A 22373-nucleotide genomic window follows, 5' to 3' on the forward strand; every position below is an offset into this window, starting at 1 on the left:
GCACCTTCGTCGTTGAAGAAGGAGGAGAAAGGAGGCGCGTGGTTTGAGCGAGTCCCTTTTCCTGTTGCTTTGTTTTGGCCTGCCTCACTAGGCAGAGCAGAAGAACGACCAGAGCTGAAAACAAGAATAACTGTTAAACGATGTTGAATATACTGCTGACATTTAACTCGTATGATCTACGTACTTGCATTACTTACATGTTACGGCACACAACGGTACCAATAAATTTTCAATTGACCCATTGGCTTCGAAGTTAGCAGGGATTTGCGTTGTTTAAAACAAATCAGTCAATTTTTATACTACAAAAAATTTGTTTTATGCAAATTGTCAATAAAAGATTTGAATTTCTTATGTCAAAATTCCAAGTTATTAGAACGAAAACTGCGGGGATACCAAGCCCTCAAAGTTGGGCAACTTGATTTTACGCTAAAAAACACGGGTACTTTTTTTTAGAAAAAGGTTAGTAGAGGAAATACTGAGGGGCGGAATTTTTTTGAAGTAAATGACCCAACGTAGAAATAAATTTACTATCGTTTGCTGCTTTGAAATTTATTCCCTAGTTTAGACGATAGGGTCCCCTAAACTCGGGTGTTTTGCTTTTTTTCTACAGAGAGTAAGGCAGACGTTAGAGGTCGTCTGCTAAACAGGACCTTGCTTTAGGGGCCGTTAACTGCTGCCATTATACCGTGAACGGAGAGAACGGAACGAATAACATATGACGGATAGCGGTTACAGAAAAGGCGGGATCTCTTTGCTCGTTTTGAGAGTTCATGCATGGATTGCATCATTGCATGATGTGATGTGTGCCATGCAGTACTATTCAATACGATTCATATTTTCAAGAGGTGTTTAAAATGAGTGCTGCATCATTGAAAATCTTTCAGGCATGGAATTCATGCATGAAAAGCGGGAAAGTGTCAGACCTGCTGAAGGACGAGTCGGTTTGTTGTCTTTTTTTTGTATTTAACTACTCATATGATTAACTTGTGTTAAATATATATATGTGTGAACATATGTTCGTATTGTGAAGGAATTTGATTATCTGAAAAGCAGTTAAATTTCTGGATGTTTAGTATTAGAGGAGATTAGTGTTGGTGCTGTAGGTAGTGTTCAGAATTAGTTTTTTTCAGAATATAGAAATTAATGGGGCTATCTTTCTTTAATACAAACATTGCTATCATGGCACCAGCTTGAGTAAATGTATGGCACCATTACATCTCAGTGGCTCGTATGATCGCATTTTCAATAGTTTGTATGCCTATGGAGGTTTTCTTATCGGCTATGTATACATTTATGTTTTAGGTTGTTCAAGAACTTGAAAGTGATTGTGACGCAAACACTGTATTGAAGATATTTAGCCGGTTTGGGTCAAAGGTGTGGGAATTGAAAACTAAGCCTCTGGATGTAGTTTTTCCGGGGGCTACACCTGTACAGTTGATAAGTATCACTGAGATACTTACTTCTCTCTACGCTAGAAAAGTATCTAGTGACTACGACGTGAAATTCATAATATCCATTTATCATATTATGGAATATATTTTGAGAATGGTGAGAATATTTCTATTTTTTCTTGATACACTAGAGTTAATCTAGAAGGTTGCGAGAATTGTGTGTAATGTTATCTTTTCTTCGCATTTTCAGGGTCATTATGATTACTCTTTGAATTTGAAAAGAAGAATCGAAGAAGTAGACTACGGATATTTGAAAGGGGAAGAGCAAGTGAAAATAGTATTAAATAACTTGTATTTACTGTTTTGGAACAGTGCCATAAATCTGGATGACAGTAAGGGTGATCCGGATTTGGTTCTAAAGTTGCGTTTAGCTGCCATTGATCTCCTTTCCCACTCCGACCTGAGCAAATTCCCAGTGGTTTCACAACGCATTGTGGTAACATCACGTCATTATTTGGCAAGAAAAAGGGACAGCGCACGCCATGAACTTAATTTGAAAATGTGTAGTGACTTCCTTGAGATAGCCACCTCTATGGTGCTGAAGTTTTTGAAATTAAGCAGTGGAAATATAAATCAGGAAACCTGCGGTGAATCGCAGGATAGGTTTTCTGTAAGTGTGAAAGCATATGGGGATATTCTTATCGAAATTATGCGAGTGCACAATGTGATTATGGAGGGCAAAGAGGGCTATGACTTATGCACCAAGTATTACAAAATGTGTTGTGACAGTGAAAACTCAGATAAAAGATTTAATGGATTTTTAGATATATTTTGTGATGTTTTTTCACGAGTGGCCTTAATATCCTCTGATTGTTCAATGAAGAGGAAAAATTTTCATGAAATATATCATAAATTGAGGGAGATACAGAGTTTAAGCCATAGTGAACTGAAGACTGAACATGAGTACTGTGGACTGAAAGTGAAGTCTCTTCCTTTTTTGAAAGCTTCAGAATGCGTTTGCCGTTCTGTAATTGATTTGTTGGATTTTCAGATGGAGTGTAGCAACTTGAGTGATTGTCGTGGAGATGAAAGTAGTTTGCTTTTAATCCTGGATTTGGGTGGTAAACTTAATTGGGTGTCAGACCTTTCTTACTCTTTGAAATTCATGGCATTTAGTTTAAATGTTGTGGTCCGAATGTTTGCCAATGCCTCTGAGGATCCTGGATTAGGTGAATATGATGATAAAATAATGAAAGCAAGAGAGCTTCTAAGTTCGTGTTTGAGTATTGAGGAAGGAATAAAATCTACTCAATACAGCTACTCCACATCGGCTATTAATGCATTATGTAAGTTTTCCGTTGTTTACAATATGAATGGTTAAATTCATTGAATTGGTCATAATAAGTATTTTTTTTCAGTTCAGGTCTTGCATGTTTCTATCAAAGTTTTCTTTGATAAGAAGTTGCTGGTTATTTGCGAGGAGTTCTTGATGAAATATTGCAAGCTCAATTCCAAATGGGTGCAGACCAATGAATTTGCTGTTTTTAAGGTGCGTTTTAAGTTAATGTATAGCTTTAATTGAAAGTATTTTAAACAGCCAGAAGCTTTTCCATTGTCGATTGCCCTTTGAACGTTGGAGGCTCTATTTTCATCGAGTGTTAGATTTTAAAATCTAACTTGATGAATACAGTGCCTTCAGCAGTCAAACTAAATGAATTGGAATTAGCTCACAGAACATTTTTTCAATTGACTTTGGAGTAGTCTTTACCATTTTCACAGTTTTTCTGTAATGCATGATCCCCCACCGAACAAGGACGTACTCAGGATCATAACTAGAAGGGGGCAAGCCATGGGACTTGTGAGATTATTTCCTTGAAAAAATAGTTTTTTTTAGTTACACATCTTGTACTATTATATATCATTTTTCGTGGGTTTGAAGAAAATTTGTTGAATACTTTCTTTTCAATTCAGTACTGATTATGCTTAAAGACTTTTGCAATTGTTGCTCCTGGGGGGGAGGGGGGGGGGCAGCTGCCCCCCCTCCCCATGCCCCTCGCTGGGTAAGCGCATGCCTCTGGATCTTCATCCTTCAAATTCATATTTATGCTCTTCATAGTCCTATCTAAATGCTTCCTTATCTTCTGCTGAAAATGTTCCTTTTGTGGTTTTCTTATTCTCAGTTAATAATGGGGGTTTATAGTGAATTTGGAGACTCGGCTATCTCGACTCTGAGATCTTGTCCACTATATACTCACTAGTTGAAGTCTTCCTTAATGGATGGGTCCATCCAGTGTTTCCCTCCTACTCAAACAAAATCTGTGAGGATTCCCTGAATTCTGTCGATGCAATAGCAAGTGGTGGTCATGATATAATATGTGTACCATGCTTTGGCTTCCCAACGCTCCTGTCATTTTTGTCTCCTACAAACACCGTCACGGAAACTGACAGTGCTGGTGACATTCCTCTTAATGAGGCATACAAGAGGCCCAATTTCCATAGCGTACAGTTGTCCACATAGAGGGCAGCCCTGTCTGATTTCCTGCTTTAAAGGTTCAGCATAAGTACTCCTGATTGTCGAGGCTAATGATGGGGAGAGGTGACTCGAATAATCAGAAAACACAAATAATCCAAACATTCGCGTTTATTTCTTGTCATTTTCATAATTTACGGATATCCGACAATCATTATTATTTAAGCACATTTTCTGTTATTTCAGATTCCTTTCCGGAATCATTAAGAGCATGCACTCCTGATCGCGATCTTTTAGCAACGATAATGTGATTTTAGTCTTATTCCTACTGCTCCGTGTAATAAATGGTTTCAGTAAACCACGCACCCGTGGCTGCAATATCACGGATTCAGAAAAGTGGTTTGTATGAATGCTTAACAACCACTGTGCGACGCTGGAAACTACACCGTCAGGCACGACACCACGTAGTCACATCACTTGCAAGTTCGCAGGAATGCAACTGCTGTGCTTCAATGATGCGTGATCACACCGTGATGCCTGGATGGAACTCCTGTGCGGCAACGGGTGCACGATCACGCCATTGCGCAGCAGCTATTACAGGAAACCACAACTTATGGCAACCTCTACACGTAGGCAAGTGCTTGGCTATGACTCTCATGCTATCTCCACTTCCACTTCCAACCGCTGCTTTTAATTCTACTAACCTCTTCCTCTCCAGTTTGACCTTGACTAGTCACGGTATCAACATGCCCGAGTGCGACGAAATCCCCGATTTCCTAGGGCTGTATTCAACCACATGCACGTTAGCGACAGCAATTGCGCGTTAGCGATATGACATAAAATTAAAGATCGTGCATAACATTTCTCTTGATTTACGATTAGCTATCTATTGAAAAATCATCCAAAATTAATATAGAGTTTGTTTCCTGCCGCTGATCGTAGTCTGCAAAGCCGGAGGAGACGTCCAATTAAACTTATTACATTCCTTGTCAGCAAGTAAATAAAATAATCCTATTTTACGAAGGGGATTCTAATGCAAGTAATAAGCCCTGTGAGGCCTTTCATTAATGTGGGGCTTTGGCTTCCGATTTTATTTTTTTAATGAAAATAGCGGAAGACCTCAAAGGAGCTTGAATTCATGCACGGATAATCCACAACATGGATTAACCACAACCGGATAATCGGGAGTCTGCTGAATGTGAGGGAATCCTGCTTGCAAACTATGTATTCACTATGCAACTTTGTCTATTCTATATTTATTGGTTTGATGTTATGCATTGAGTCTCTTTTATCGGGTCGTCCATATACTCAGACCAGGGATGACAGATTACACTAAGGCTGGTTCCTTCAGGCATCAACTTAATATCTTTTCTGTTGAAAATGCCAGAGAAAAAAGTTGATAGACTCATCATTCAATAGCCTCAGCATTCTTTGGGCATGCATGGTAGAAGGGTAAGTCTGTGGAAACTGCCCTCCAAAGCCTTCCCTGCAGGCTGGAGAAAATTTTTGACGTTGGTCTGTAAGATGGGAATAAAAAATCAACCCAGTGCTCCTTTATAGCAATTGAGAGGATTCAGCATAGCCACCTGGGCTCACCTTTCAAGGAGCCGCTGGAGGTTAGAGATTGACTCATTTGGGAGGTGCTTGCAATTAGCAAGGATATGGATCTCTATAGACGATCATTAATGGGTGGCTGGCAGAAAGGACCCTTAGGTCAAAGTGCCTAGATAGAGTGTTACCCCATTCTAATCTAATCTAAAATGGACAATATCTTTTCTTTGAATGATATAAACCTCCTTTAACATAGCATAAAGTTTTCAACTCTCCTGCATTTATCTCTTGAGATTCTTAAGCTAATAATTTTAAGTTATGTGGAGCTGTTATGGCCCTTTAGCATTTAAGTGTCATCAGTCCGTTATCTTAATCATCTAAACTTTGCGACTGATGCTATTCATTCCTGAATGAGTGACTCATATTTTCTTTGTCAACTTTGAACTGTGTGACATTAATGATTGAACTTTTACATTTAGGACAATTACTGGTGGGCCATCCAACGCCTTTACCTGTGCCGTGTAGAGCAGGGCAAGTACCGATCAGCCTTGGCTGCATTAGCCATGTGTTTAGAGAGGAGAATCACCGATAAGTATTCCTCTGTTTTCAAAGAGTGGGGCAAAGTCAAAATATGCGCCCAGCTGTCCACTAAGGAGCGAATGCCAGGGGAGGAACTGAAGGTGAGTGCCAATGAGTCGCTAGTTATAGTTATCTACCATCTGGTTAGCTAATTTAGACAACTGTGATAAATGCATTGTTATTTCATATACTTGTGGCCTTAGGTATGTAACCTTTCAAACTAAGGTGGTTTTTTTGCCTTACCAACATCTCTTTACCATCCAATGCAGTATTCGATCAGCTTTGTTACGTTCAACTTACTTTTCTAAAGAAGTATATTTTGGTATTGGTTGTTAGCTATATGGTATAATTCTTCAAATATGTATGTATTTTCTGAATGTTAGTCAATCAAATTGGTTGGAGTTTGGTTATGTACCCAATGGCTCTTCCTTATGTCTTAGTTTGATGTTTCATCTTATATTTGGTGGAGAAAAATGTATGTGCACAAAATTCCAGTGTTGTAATTTTATTATTGAGTAATGCTCAAATTCTTCAGGTGCATAAACATGATTTTGCATTTTACATGTATAAAGGGAGGAGGAGTTGCATTAGAAATCATTACAAAAATGAGTGTAAAATGATTGAAAAATCTTGTTGAAATGGGTTATTTGCCTAATTTTGAGCAAGATAAATAAGGAACTTTGCTCATTTGTCCATGTTGTAATCCAGTTGTTGAGATTGTAGCATGCCCATTTTATTGAAACAGACAAGCGAGTAGTGTCTGTAATAGAAACCAAGTGGATCTCCTTTTTTGTCTGTATGTGAGTGTTTCTTTTGTTGTTGTTTATTTGACAATTTGGGGTTCTGGAAAGTCAGGCAAGGATTGAGTTGTATGTACATGTATGGTTTTATGTAGTTGATTTGTCCCAAAGGCATGTCTCCATCAATGCACTCTCGTCTGTAAACTCACGTGGCACCCCCTAGACTGTCGCAAGAGGCCAGCTTTTCCTTGCCCCTCCACCCTCGCCTTACAGACAACTCTCATGGCTCCATCCATTCACTCTGCTACTGCTCCCCTCTTATCTACAATCATATTCAAAAGTATTGCAGCAAATGGAGCTACACCACTTTAGCCGCAGTGGCCACTTTCTCTGCAGGCTTGGTCACTAAATGTATTTCACTGATTGTCATGAGGCCTTGACGCAAAACTGTGGGATACCTAGTTTTACTTGACATTTTATGGTTATTTCTTACCTGTGATTGCAAGAGGTATTTTGTATTTTTAGTGTTCATGGAGCATTTTACTTAATGTTTGGGTAAAAAGTGGTAATTATGCTTAGGTAATGGTATCAGTATTGATGTTTGATTTTTTAATGAATCTGGATTGAAAGTAAGCATTAACAAATTTTAGTATCGACTCAATCTCATTTAAGGTAGACCATAGCCATTTCTGTTGCTTTTTTTGGTCTATGAATCTTTCTAATTTTGTACGGAAGTATTTTTTGTTAAGATTAATGAAAATTAATGATTGATTTTGATCTACAGCTCTCAACTGTATATCACATCTTAAAGGAGAACTTTGAGGAGATATTTTCCGGCAAGGAAATCAGTCAGTTCTTGAAATTAGAATTGAATGCATACCTCTCCAAGGAGTGAGTATTACCTCATTTATTTTATTATTTTTTTTCTGTGAGTATACATTCATTTTAAATGTATACATATTTTAATAAGAAAGTTGGCTGCTTTTGCTGCTAATTTTGAAGTACAGAAGACTCGTGGTTATCCGGCAGCGTTTTATTGGGGTTGCCGATTATCCATGCTCGAGTTTGGGGTCCTTAAAAGTTTACAGCAATCTTTGTAAAAAAAATAAAATAGGCCGAAAAAGCACCAAGATATTGGCATTTAAAAAAATATAATGCTACACCGGGCTAGTTTTTTCTGTTAGAATCCCCTTTTTAAAGTGGAATTGTTTTATCTATTTGCTTACATGGAATGTTTCAAGTTAACTTGAACGTCTTCTCTAGCCTTGTAGACGACGATCAGCAGTGGAAAACTCTTGATTAATTTGAGAAGTTTTTCAATGGTTAATCACAAACCATTGAATTAATAATAATCATTAATTCAATGGTTTGTAAATTCAGAGAAATGTTAACTACGATTTCCGATTGTATATTTTATATCGCTAACGTGCCATTATTTCCGTGGCATCGCATGCAGCTGAATACAGCCCCCAGGAACTGGAGATATCGTTGCACTCGGTTACATCTACGCCGTTATCAGTCAAGGCCAAACTGCATAGGAATGGAATAGTGGAAAAGAAAGCAGTGGGGGAAGTGGAAGTAGAGAAAACAAGAGTCATAGCCAGGCACTCCCATGTGTAGACAATTTGCCTCAAGCCCTGGTGTTCTGTAACCGCTACTGCGCGATGGTGTGATTGCGCACCCGTTGCCTTCACGGGAGTTTTGTGCTCCTCTTTTCAATTAGCAATGCGGTGCGGGATCGGGCTCGGTGATTACGGATCCGCGTCCCACAGCAGTTGCATCCCGGGCAACTTGTGCGAGACGCGACTACTCGGCATGGTGCCTGTCAGTGCAGTTTCCGACGTCCTGCAGTGGTTTCGAAGTGGATTTGTGCCAACGAGGTATTACATGCAGTGGTAGGAATACAAGTACTATTACATTGACACAGCGAAAAAGATCACGGTCGGGAGGACAAAGCTCTTAATGATTCTGGAAACCAATCTATTATAATAGGCAATGTGCAAAAGCAATAATAGATTGTTTGATTTACATAAATTATGAAAATTACAATAAGTAAAAGTAAAGATTGGATTATCTGTGCTTTCTATTTGTTCGTGCCACCTCTCCCCATCATTAGCCCATTTGGATAATCGGGAGGTTATTGTACTTTACTTCATTTGTATCCGAACCCGTATTATGTCACAGCAACCCCTCATTGTATGTATGTATGTATTAGACACTTGTTTACGAGGGATTTTGTGATATTGATGGTCTCTCCCTGATTGAGGCCCATATAACAGTGGGTCTGTGTAGATCCCTGAGAATCTGGAATTTTTGCTTGATTTTCTATAAATTATTCATGAATTCCTATCAAAGGAGGGAGTTTTGAAAGCTATCATTTTAAGGCAAGAGGTAACTTATATGTGATGCTTATTAATGAGATACTCTGTAAAACCACCATGTAGTGAAATCTATAGGTCAGGTAACTTTGTTATAAGGGTGTTCATTCAATGGATTTGTTATGAAAGTTACTTTTTTATGGAATGAGTAAAGAGTTTGTATAGACTGTAACTAGGTCAGATTGAAACAATGTATATTTTCATGGGAAACTAGTCAAAATGGAATGTGTTTTTATGTAACTACGTTGCGAAACCCAGGTCAAGCCTATTTAAATACACAAGTGAACCGTACACAGTTTTATTCTTTTATTTCCAATATGGAGAGGTTTCACATTGTCAGGCCTGAAGTTATCAGTTATATTTTGCTGTTTAAAATAAAAAAAATTGAGCCATCAGGCTGTCATGTCTCATAATGTAGCCAACTACAGTAAACTCTCGATTATACGAAGCAGGATTTTACGAAGTTTTCGATTATACGAAGTGATATTGCGGTGCCAGCGAAAAGCCTATGGTAAATACATGGCGCTATTCAATTATACGTAGTTTCGATTATACAAAATGTTTTGAAATTACGAACCTCGGCTCGGTCCCCAGGGGCAAATGGCATTCATTTATACGAACTACGGCAAAATATTTGTCAATAAAACTAGTTACGCCGGCGTAAGTAGCTAAAAAAAAATCAGCGCTTCCGACTGTGGTTCATCAAAAGTGTGAAATTGTAAATGGTAGTGCAATTTTGGAGAGAAAGGGTTCGCCTAGAATCTCATGGAGGGAATTTAAGGGAAGTAGGAGTTCAGTAAAAATATCGCGACTGAAATAATGCCCCTATTTACGTGCCTATTTGTAAACATCGCATCGACAATACTTCGTAGTTTAACATGTCAGGAATGTCGCGTGGAATGTGGATAATAACGTTTCTCTCTTTATTTCTCCGATAATGGAAGATATTTCTCCTGTCATTTTCCGGTTGGAACCTTGCTCCTGTCGGCGTAAAAGAGGAGAGACATACTATATGAACATAGCATCTCACACCCGGTATGAAGAATATGGTCGTGATGAAGTCTTTCGTAGCAACGTCTGTAAAGATGATGGAGCACAGTAGCCGGACGGAGAACTCAAACAGAATTTACTTTAAATATTCGCCAGAAGATAATCATATCCTACGTATTTTATGATCGTAACGGAATCTCAATGAAAATAACTAATTGAAAAGATAGCACCTTCAGCTGAAAATACGGAGTAACTCGAAATATTAACTTACGAAGGTTATTTTGGAAACAGGTTAAGGCCCTCGTTTTTCTTTTTTTTCTCGTCACTGGGCGATAGAGGGCTACATAAATGGCGGTTAGGCCCTTAGAGTATGGTTAGGCCGGCTGGCGCTAAAATTCCGTGGGTGTTGGAAACAAATATCTATCTTACGCGTACTTAATAGTTGCTATTCGCTCCTAACCACAAATTTATAACATTAAATTCTTATAATAAACTTTGCAATTCTTCATTTCATGACGTGGGAATTTCTTAAGCAATCGTTGATATTGAAGTATGTACAAGAAATGGGAATTTTATGGTGGTATAATTATTTAACGATCTTTCATAGTGTAAATCGATAGCAAAAAAGCCTTTTCTAAGAATTCTACCGTGAATAACCACATAAAACATGTAAATAAGGCCACTAAAGACAAAAAAGGGCGGAGGAAACAAAAGCGAACATTTGTTCGTGACTGATGAAAAAGGTTTGAAATTACGAAACTCGATTTTACGAAGTGCCAATTTTCCGGTCCCACTGACTTCGTATAATCGAGAGTTTACTGTAAGTCATCCCATCTTCTCCTTGAGATTTTTATAAGACTTCTTTTTTCTCCCATTCTTCCCAGCACTTTCTCATTACTTCCTCTGTCGATCGATTCCATCTTCATCATTTCTCCGTAAATGTGTATGCATCACCACATTTTGATCCCTTGACTTGCCTTCTGCTGTCAACGTCCAAGCCTCGCCACCCAAACAGAAACATGGTCCATGGTGCAGCATCTGATGAAATGTTTCCTTACTTGCACTATTTTCGGAAAGATCAAGATTCATTCATTCCGCTGAGGGAATTGTGGGGAATGCGAGAGGGATAATAATGAGGAACTTGCATGGGTCGTAGATTGCTCTAAAAACTATTTTGAATAAGTCAAATGGATACATTAGCTCGCAAAAATACCTTCAGTTTCTCCATTCAACATCAAAAGAAATAAAAAAATTGCATTTAAAATCGAGAAAAATGTCTCTGAGCCGACCACTGCGCGAAGACACCCGAGCGTTGCCGAGGCCAGGCGTGACGTCATAGGTGCCTAAACAACCGTAGGGAGTAGGGAAATACGCTGAGCGCATGGTGTAAAATTTGTTTTGAGGGAGTATTTAGCCGCTCATCGTCACTTTATTTTGTTCTGTTATTCTTGGGCAAGTTTTCCTGTTGCTATTGTGCCTAGATTATTACTTGGGATATTAATAATGCGGCATCTGGATGATAAAGTACAAGCGTTTCACTTCGTACGTTTTAGTAATCAGAAAAATGGATGATAACGTTACCACTCGTTCGAATAGTACACCTGAAATTCATCTACATCTACATAATGCCCCGCAAGCCGCCTAAAAGGCAAGTGGCATGGGGTGTTAGGACACCAGCCTTTTTTTAGGACACCAAAAATTGATGCTCATGGAATTTTTTAAGACAAATTATTGCTATACGTCGGCGGCAAATCGAGTTGTAAAAGAAACTTTTAATACTGGAGGATAACGATCGTAAGCTGTGCTGTTGACATTAGAGTAAGCTGTGCTCTTGAATTTGGCAACACCGAATTAACAGAGAAGGTAGTCCTATCCGTCCTACGGTACGAATTCACAGCAAAACAGTCTGCACACAATCCACATGTGAGATCGCGAATTGGTTCCGCTGCCAACACACACACAAGCTATAACCTATTTCAATAATATAGGTAAATCCATAAACAATATACTAGCATATACCATAAAAATATAGTGGGAAATAGGCAAATACTCTTATCAAAAACTGGATGTCACTGTCACATTCTTATATTCATCACGTACAACTTACAATAACAGAACTCGTTATGATGAATACAACTATTTATTCACTGATTTAAACCCTTAAATTAGCCCACACAAGTGACACAGGTGACTTTCCTCACTACTATTCGTTGAAATAATGGAATAACAAACTTCACTCACAGTTTTTATTTCAATAGCGTGATCGTGAAATGTCATATCTACGGTGAACAACGGAGATTCCCCTATGAAAAAATTGTATAAACCTGTTTCAAAATTTTATACAATTTATACAATTGCCATGGTAATTGTATAAATTGTATAAAATTTTGAAGCAGGTTTATACAATTTTTTCATAGGGGTTAGCACGCCACTGACAATTTTTACACTACTGTTAGACATTTATCGATAGCGTAATAGCACTTTTTACAATTCAATCACGATGGAACACTGATAACTCTTGGCCGATATTTTTCAACCTTGTCAAACTTTGTGCATTACAACCACTGGCACTGTGATTATTAGTAGTAGCTTAACGGGAGATGTCACGTTGAAAATAACACTATTTTGGCACAAAAATGTTCCTAGATGTCTCCAATCAGCGAGCAAAAGTTGCACTGACTGGAATTCACCCCATAATACAAGCACACACAGTCCTAAACGACGAATTCTCCGGTACCTACAAATAAACGGATGAAGTTATGGTATATAAAAGCTAAGCGGACATTAGTAAACATCAAAATCGTTCTAATTACATACTTAAATGAATGATATGCCGTCGATAACATCAACTTACAATTAACGTATCCCCCTTCCAATGTCCGTGGCTCAGACTCCTACAACGATATTATTTAGGTATTATAAAATTTTTGGTTTAACTGCTCCAGTTTTATATTTTATGCCCGTACTCAGATATTAATATTATAAATAATGCAAAATATGAGGGCTTCCAAGCCTCTATCGTCGGATATTTATCTCTAAATATAAAATAATCAACACGTATAACAAACGAAGCTCTCACAACTGCTGGCAACTATTACAAACAATCACAACAATAGCTTCGCGTGATGTCTAGGCACCTTTGACGTCATCGAGGCTTCGTCGGCAGTGGCTTGGGGGGTGAGGGAGTTTTTCCCGCGCTTTAAAATTCGTTATATTTATCATTAATTATCTCGCAAAGGAAAACTCAGATTTACATGCGGTTTTCTTTGTTGTATTCAGAAAATAATTTTCTGTCCGCCTGTGAAATAAAAAAAATTCATGCAAGTTCCCCATTGGGACCGGCAGTTGGGGAAATGTGAGAGAAATGAAGTGGTGAGGGTAAAATTCACTCCAGAGGTGCAGCAATGAAGATGAAAGTGGTGGAGTTTTGCTGTGATTGAGTGGGCATTTGGTTTCTGTTGGGGCTGCATGATGTAGCTCTGAGTTATTGCTACTTGACTTTATCTCACAGCATACTTAGCTGCATTTTCCTGAAAGTCCTCGTACGATTACATTGCCATTAAAATTCAGCTTCCTCTAGCAACAGATTTTTACACCAATTTGGCAAGTTTGTGGTCTTAATTGCATGGCTGATGTGATGACCAAATTGAATTTTATCCACAACTTAATCAGCCATCAATAATTTTTCCACAAAATGAGTGTTCCACTCAAGAGAGAAAATCTGAGGTTTTTCTTGGTGATCAATGTTCTGAGTTCTACAAAAACTTTTTTTCAGAGTGTCAATGACAAGTGCAGTTCAGGATGTTTGTCAAACTATTTTGGAAGTCACTGATGATTCTATCTTGAAATTTGAAGCTCAACTTTGCCTAATTGAATTGTCATGCCCAATGGCTATGTCAGACACAGCAGTGGACACTGAAGAGGAATCAAAGAAACCTAATGACATGACTGTGGAATATGCTCTTGCTTCGTGTAAGAAGCTCATAGCTGTCTTCCAGAGAGAGATCAGGGATGCCCCTGTCAAGGAGGATGTGCCAGCAATGCTCTGTGTTTTAGGACAGGCTTATTACTCGATGTACCTGTACAAATCTTGCTTGAGACGGAAAAAGGCAAAGGTAGGTAGGATGAAGTTTACTATTTTTCCATAGCTTGTCACATGAGTGAGTAATGTATTATAATGATTAAAGTAGGTTTACTTGGAGCATTTTACCAAGTTCTCCAGCATGTCATGTTCCCCATCTAATTGAATTTATCCGTATTAATAATAATAATAATAAGGCTTATTTGCCCTTTCACTCTTTTCTTTAAATCCTTTTCACCCTTCCCCACGTACCTAATATGTATTCTGAAATGGTGACACAAGTGGCTTTCGTAATCCTCTCGCAGTTCAGTTTTTGCTCCACCCAGATTTTCCATCTCTTCTACCCATGTTCTCTCCTCCCCCGCTATGCCTAGCAGTGCCATGACCCTTTTCCTCTTTCCTCAGTGCCCACAGTTCAGTACTTTAACACGTTAGCTAATGAAAATCTTCTCAATTCATTTCTTTACTCACCAAATGAACCTCCCATCACTTCGTCCTATTCTCAAACGTTTCCTTTTCTACTGCGATTCAACCCTTACATCTTCACCACTGTCTCTGATTTCTATTATGTGTTTGCTGCCCAAATGATATGAACTGCTCAATTTTATGCCCATCTACTCTAATGCCAAACCTTGCATTCCTTGCTTGCGAGGATTTTGAAAAAACTGTTCAACTTTGATTTACTTGTGATTCAATATCAGAGATTCAGGAGACATTGAATGATTTGAAACAAAGCTGCTTCTGTAATAATGATTTAGGTTGCGTAATATTCCCTGCCATTTTAAAGGTGTTAAAAATCACATAAATTGCCTCGAGAAAAAACTCCCCTGGACTGGAAATCAAACCATGGGTCTTCTTGGGCTGCTTTGCAGACCACTATGCTATCCAGTTTCCTGGATTTCCTTGGCATTTGTATCAAGGCTCATGGTAGTAGAAGTTGGGCCCCCATGGTCCGTCAAGGATGGCTACACGAAGGAGAAAGGAATTCAATGAAGGCACAACTAGTGCAAAGCCTCAAACCTGTGCTGTGGTCCAGAAACCCGAAGATGCGTGGTTTGACTTGTGGTTCGGAGAAGTTTATTCTCATGGCAATTTATGTGAATTGATTTGGGTTGAGAACTTTTTCTGAGTGTCACAATGGACTCGAAGAAAGGAGTGGCTTCACAAGACTCTGATGTTTTGAGCGGAAAATGTCACCACCTCATTTGAATTTTCCAATGCATTCGGGATCATCTGCATGTGGGAAAGGCTCAATGGTTTCTTCCCGATACAATTTTATGGTGCATATTCTCTATTGTATTGGTACCTGTTTCTCATTACAGTTCACTCTTCATTCTTTATTTTGTTATTTCATGATTTAAAAAAAAATCTTTTCCTTCTCTTTCAATTTACTTAATTTTAACCATCATCCTGCAGCTCCACACTTGTTTTTTTCCGCTTTTAGCTTGTGCATGAAGGTACATATTTATAACACATATGCTCTATAGTTTGAGGAAGGTGGCTGAAAATGAAAGGATGTCTTAATGTCATGGTAATATGTACTAGATTTTATTCGCAATTTGTGAATCCCATGGCCGATGGTGGCTGCACCATCTGCAGCAGAGGGGTGATGGGATACGAATGGCCTCAATGTCATTTTGATTACCTTTGTAATTTTGTTAAAATTTGCAGATGGCTTTCATAATTGTAGTCTTTGAGCCTGTAAAATACATTGATGTTAGCCAGCACTTTTGGAGGGAGGGTAAGAAATTGTTTGATTCCTATCAGGTAATTACATGTGGTACTAGTGATAGCATGTCTGCAGGAGTATTCAATTGGAAACTTCTTGAGGTTAAATTTTTGGTCCTACTAGTGCAGGATGCCAGGATCAATACTGTATCTAATGTACATCATGTGCCAGACTGGTTCAGAGAAGTGTAAATATGTTGTTGATGTTTGGGGCGCAGCTAGGAATTAAGGCTGGGGGGGGTTTAGGTGCAACTAATACTGGGGTGTGTGGAGGTATGGAATACCCACCAGGCTAAGCGGTAGGTGCGAGATTAGTAAAATGTGAAATTTTAAGATAACTTGTTCAAAATGGTGAGTTTTAGGACTTTCTGAGGTATATTTTATTAATCCTTACACTATTCTATTAGTAATATGAATCCAAATAAGTAAAATGGATTAAACTTAATTTCTCTGAGCTCTGGGTGTGGGGAGGGGATTTATCCCCCAAAACCTCCCATCCCTGTGCCACTGGTTGATGTTGCTGGATGCTGCACAGAGGTTAACGTTTACCAAATACTATTTTTTGTCAGATATAACTATAAAAATTTATTTCCAACAAAATTAATTTATGAGAGCATATTTCTTGGAAACCATCTCATAAAATAGTCATGATATCAGTCGCTAAGTCTCAGTCTTCACAGATGTGGTCAAAAAATCACACCTGTGCTCAAACAGGTTTGTTCTCTCGTCACCTTCCCTGAACTTCGATTCTTCCCAACATAATGTCAGATGCTTTATTTGGATTTTAGAATACAATCTTTGTGAGTTAATTGCATTTAAGTAAGATAACTTTGTCCAAATTTAGTTTAGTTACCTACATAATTAAATGTGCAGGCATGGCCTTGGCCTAAGGTGTCTTGTTTTCCTATTTCTGCCAGTTTCAATTTCTTAAATATCCGAATGCTAATTTCAATAGAACTAAGGTGGTGCATATCATCCAAATTTTAAAGTTACACAATTAAAACCTGGCTGCACTTCTGAGAATACTCTGACACACATAGTGCTTCAAAAGATATTGGAAAAGGGTTGCACTGTTTTGCAATAATCTTCAGATAACTGCCATCAAAGTAAAGAATTATGTAAATGAAATCAGCGTCATTAATGAGTAATCTTAGAAATGTAACCAAAACTTTTTCTATTCAGGAATATGTGATTTAGCCATTTAATCAATTAGGAGTAAGCATTATTGAGTCACTTTAATTCAATGCATATGTCCACTGTGCAAGGGAGTGGCTATTGGATGGCGAGGTGCTTTTATGGTGATAATCGAGGGGAAAGAGAGCAACTACAACTTTAATGGCAATGCAAGTTTTGAGATTGAAGTTGTTGAGCTTTGAGCAGAAATGACCTGTTCACCCACAATTTGTTTGACATTTTACTTTAATATTTTGTAAATAATTGTATAATAGCTCGTTAAATGCATACACTTCTTTGGTGCTACTTATAAAAATAGCAGATGAGTAGCTTCCTCATGGAGTAAGCTGGACAAAAAGTAGTTAAGCAAAACATTCACCACAATGTATGCATACCATTTATGCATTACTCATTGCATCTCCTTGCTGTTTGTTATATTTTGAATTGCATCCTATCCCATCATAATTGTGTCAATCCTATCGTAATCCTTTGGAAGGTTGGTTGGGGGATACTGGTGGAACTCGATGGTAGCCACTTCCTCAGGGTGAGTTCTGGGTAGTTTATTCACGAAACTGACAGAGAGCTACTTAGTGAAATGCTTGGTGTTCAGGTTTTGTTCTTTCTCAGCCTTTGCTGAATTTCATGTTGAAAGTAGCTCCAGAGGGAGGTAATTCGTCATTCGATTGATGTTAATTTAAAATAATGTACCTTATTATTACTTTGTGAGGGATTATTTACTTCCATATGATGACTTATTTACTAAAAAAATGAAATTCAATCGAAATAAATATTATTTTACTTGCAATTTAGCCCCCAAAATGGAATTTTCGTAACGATGCTCTACCAAGGCAAAAATGAGTTGTGCGGGTGGTCTATAGTCCACTTTTGTTGTTTACTCATAGACATTTTTTGAACCATAGATTTTGTCAAATAAACTTTAAATTTCAGTTTTGTACACTATAAACATATATCCACTCTTTAATATCATCCATTATCCCATATTTGCATAAAATTAGTCTTCATAACCGTTTGATTTTGAAATCAGCCTGATTTTTCGCAAAATTTTAAAATATAGAGCTCGGGCACCAGTGGTTAATATTATCCAATTTGAAAAAAATGCTGTGTGTGAGATCCTTATATCATTTCGCTACTTTCCCGTGCAGGGCAAATTTGATGAGGAAAAGAAACCTTTTTTGGCCCACCCCATTGTTCATGTTACTCTTTTTTGTAAATAGATCTTATTGCATTTAATTTCCTTGTGTACAGAATATTAAGTAGTAAATAGGTTGGTTTCCCATTTCTTTTTGATTGCCTAAATTGAAAGACTCCTGGAGTACGTATTTCATGCTTTTAGATTTTTAAATGACAATACCTATTTTTCATGATTAAATGAAAAGTGAAAATTTTCAAGTGCACGAAAACGCGATGGCTAAGTATAAATGCTGGGAAAAGCCCGTGTGGCGTCATTCTGGTTCCAGCTGCTGCCGTATGAGGCCACCTTGGTGTGAGGCTATGAGCGCCGATACGATGCAGGCTGCTAGCAGTTGCTAGCACTTGGCTTAAATAAGGATTACATATTAATTCCCTATCAAACGAAGCAAACTTTCCGATCATGGGCAATTTTAATAGGTTATTATTAAGAAATGTTTTCCTGAGCTCTCTGTACCACATGCATGCATTGGTAATCTCAGTTTTAATGTAAACGATGCAAAACTCCTGACTGCTCGTATAGAATCTAGGTCCCTGTGACGTCACGTGGAGTGGCATCGCATGGGTGCCAATCTGGCCTTTTTCAAATGCGGTTAAAATTGACTATTAATATTCGTCTAGACTGGGATTTCTAAACCCAAATAATTTGTATATTATGAATATAATAATGGTGGGTTACGAATCACAATCAATGCCTTTTGTTTTCTTTGATGAAGGAAACTACCCTATTCTTTTCTTTTTGTACTGTTCATCTCTTGTCTAAATTTATTTATTTTATTAATAAATTCTTAGTAATAATTCCCTTGTTCCTACTGCTGTGAAAAGAAGTATTTTCTTTTCAATATTGCAAAATGTGGGATAATAGACAATACTGGATGTGCAACTTGGAGTAAAAACTGTCTAGCGCATTTCTGCGAATGTAGTCCCCCTCTGAATCTAACCCCCCCCCCCCCCTATATTGAGGCCTCAGTTTTGGGAAAAAATTTAAAAAATATGCTTGAATATAGTCCCTCCTTTAATTTTACCATTTGCATTTATGGAAAAAAAAGGGGGGACTATATTCAGACAAATACGGTATTTTTCATGATTTTTTCTCCCAATTCACACTTTTTACCCTCTTTCTATTTGGCAAAAATAGTTCTGTAAGGATCACCTCTGTCAGCTCGGCTTCCGTTTTCACCTTCCTGCGCCCCATCCCAACTATTACCCACTCCACCTCTAGCATCTGAGCTAGTAAGCATATCAGATACCTACACCTCTTCCTTCCTTCTATTTCCTCACCCCCTTCCCCGAATCATCACATTCTTCATTTCCACGGGAGCGCATTGTTTCCTCTCTCCCATGCGAAGCCTACCATGGGGAACTGCAAAGACAAGCACTGCGGCAGGGGGAGGGGTGCGCCGAGAGAGAGCTGCGAGGAGACAGCGCGTGGCAGTGGCAGTAGTTAATGTATCGTCGCTGAGAGTGATCACAATAAAAAACCTGTAAAGAGTGTCTCTGAGTTTCCTTCACAGAATCCCTGCCAAATCGGTGTTGATTCCCCTTTTGAGTGATCAGGGGTCTTACACTGGTGTCAGAAGTGGGATTTGGCAAATTTTGTGAGGAAACTCAAAGACGAGATGGCGGGGAGAGTGAGCCTTGGGGGACAGGAGATGGAATTACAACAGGCCATCACGGAATTGAACGAGAAACTCCTTGAGCTGAGCGTGGATAATGAAAGGCTCCGACGGGCAGGGGCAGCCACGGGAGAGGAAGGGGGAAGGAAGAATTTTGGCCTGCTTTCGGCTGTCGAGGCTTTTTCTGGGAGAGCGGGCGAGTCGGTTGCGGCCTTCCTCGACAAGATTGAACGCGCGGCTGATCTGGGGTGTCTCTCTGACGGCGACAGACTCAGCGCAACAGTGCTGAAACTGAATGGAGAGGCTGCGGAGTTTTACCGCAGCAAGGAGGAATGCCGGGGGGCCGAGACTTTCGAGGAGTTGAAGGCGCAACTCCTCCTGAGGTACCGGACGAAAAGAAGTACTCGTTTCTTCCGGGAGCTGTTGACTAACATGAGGAGGGGCCCCCAGGAGGACCTAGAGGCCTTCGCTGACCGAGTACGAAAGGTCAACAGCCAGACGTTTGACGCCACTGGCTCCGTAGAGCATGCCGCCGCGACGCGGTATGAGGCAGATCAGCGCGCCCTCGACGCCTTCCTAAATGGCCTGTCGGGGGAGGTGGGCAGGCAGTGCCGGTTGGCGTCGCCCCAAAGTTTTGAGGAGGCTGTCGAGGCCGCCATCAGGATTGAAGAGGTAGAAAGGCGCCCAGCACGGGAGGAACCAGCGAATCGTCACGTCTTCCGGACCCCGAGAGAAGGGAAGTGCTATAACTGCGGGGAGACCGGACACATGGCGAGGGAGTGCCGCAACCCGAGGCGGTGCTTCAATTGCGGAGGCGTGGACCACATTGCCCGGGAATGCAGACCAAGGCGCCAGGCGGGGTTAAACGACAGCGGAGCCGGCAACGCCGCCAATTCCGGCCCCTACTAGATGTCTTCCTCCCGAGGGTGGAGAGGGGCGGAGGACCCACGGACCTGGTGGCGAGGGTGAGCGTCGAGGGAAAGATGGCCAGGTTTCTTTGCGACACTGGCGCCCAGGTATCTCTCGTGTGCAGTAATGTGTGCGGATTGAAGGGCGTGAAAAGGTCTCCTTATCGTGTGAAGGGAATTACTGGTGATGTGGTGAAGAGTGTAGGGGAGAAGGACGTAGAATTTTTAGTTAAGGGATTTCGGTATGTATGCCGTATGCAAGTAGTGGACGAGGTAGGTGGGTACGATGGGATTTTAGGTTTAGATTTTCTAGAAAGATTTGATTGTTGTATAGACGTTACACGGGGAACCCTTTCTATAGGGAAGGATACGTGGTATTTGAGGGATGGACACAAGGAAGAAGTTAGCGTGGGGCGGCTGAAGCGAGCGAGAGAGTGGTGTGGCGCGGAATTCCCTATCCGGTTGGTAGAAACAGAAATTTTGCCGGGAATGTGCGAAAAACTATTTAATTTTAAGGTCCCTGATTTGAATGTCCCAGCCGGCACAGATGTTTTAGTCGAATCGAAGTTTGGTGATTTAGAGGGGTGTGTTGTTGCGAGGACTATATCGAGAGTGAATAAAAACCGGGAAATTGTGGTGAGGGTGGCTAATCTTAATGCAGGAGAAGTAACTTTAAGAAAGGGAACAATATTAGCCTCCGCCACCGAATGGGAGGACATTAAAGTAGAGGCAAAAGACGATCGGGGGCCGCGAGTGCATGCTGTGAGATGTTGTGAAGAAAAAATTAATTTTTCAGAAAAGTTAAGCCATCTAAATGACCAGGAACGCGAAAGTTTGGTGCCGATTCTCGAGGAGTACGAGGATTTGTTTTCTCGTAAGGGCCTCCCACCGCCGACGAAATTAGTATCACACCATATTCCAACAGCTGATGAGAAACCAATTTATAAAAAAGCGTACCGAACACCGTACCATCAGAGGGAAATAGTGGAGAGGTTGGTGCAAGAACAACTAGAAGCAGGTGTCATAGTGCCGAGCGTTAGCCCTTGGGCCGCCCCAATTGTTGTTGTGCCAAAAAAGTCGGCGGATGGAAGCGCATCGTATAGGTTTTGTGTGGACTACAGAGCGTTAAATGCAATTACTATTCCTGATGTATACCCCCTCCCAAACATAGTGGAAACTTTAGATTATCTCGGGAACTGCCGCTATTTTACCACCATGGACCTGACGAGCGGGTACCATCAGATTCCAATGGACCAGGAGTCCCGACCTAAGACGGCATTTAATACGGAAGGGGGGCATTATGAATATACGAGGATGCCTTTTGGCTTGCGAAACGCGCCGGCGAGCTTCCAGCGTCTTATGGATAGTGTCCTCCGCGGGCTTAAGCCAGCGCATTGCCTTGTGTATTTAGACGACGTGGTCGTTTTTAGTTCCACGATCGAAGAGCACGCGAAGCGATTGGGAGGCGTTTTAGAGAGGTTGAGGGTGGCTGGATTGACCTTAAAGTATGATAAATGTCACTTTGCTCATGACAAAGTTAATTATTTGGGTCATGTTAT

At 39.9% G+C, this 22373-nt stretch overlaps 1 protein-coding gene across 2 annotated transcripts in view; it reads left to right on the forward strand.

The window, feature by feature from the left end:
* The first annotated feature begins 714 nt into the window (after positions 1-714).
* Positions 715-22373, forward strand: part of LOC124158047 — a 47711-nt gene continuing 26052 nt past the window's right edge. The window contains exons 1-7 of one of the 2 annotated variants that reach the window (XM_046533209.1): positions 715-941; positions 1303-1548; positions 1642-2737; positions 2810-2940; positions 5892-6092; positions 7516-7622; positions 13875-14214. In XM_046533209.1, the coding sequence (XP_046389165.1) occupies positions 855-941; positions 1303-1548; positions 1642-2737; positions 2810-2940; positions 5892-6092; positions 7516-7622; positions 13875-14214 (2208 nt within the window). In that variant the 5' untranslated portion in view covers positions 715-854. The remainder of the gene's footprint in view (positions 942-1302; positions 1549-1641; positions 2738-2809; positions 2941-5891; positions 6093-7515; positions 7623-13874; positions 14215-22373) is intronic. The other variant, XM_046533208.1, reaches the window with a different exon arrangement.

This window comes from Ischnura elegans, chromosome 4 (genome assembly GCF_921293095.1).
Source record: "Ischnura elegans chromosome 4, ioIscEleg1.1, whole genome shotgun sequence".
Taxonomy (NCBI): domain Eukaryota; kingdom Metazoa; phylum Arthropoda; class Insecta; order Odonata; family Coenagrionidae; genus Ischnura; species Ischnura elegans.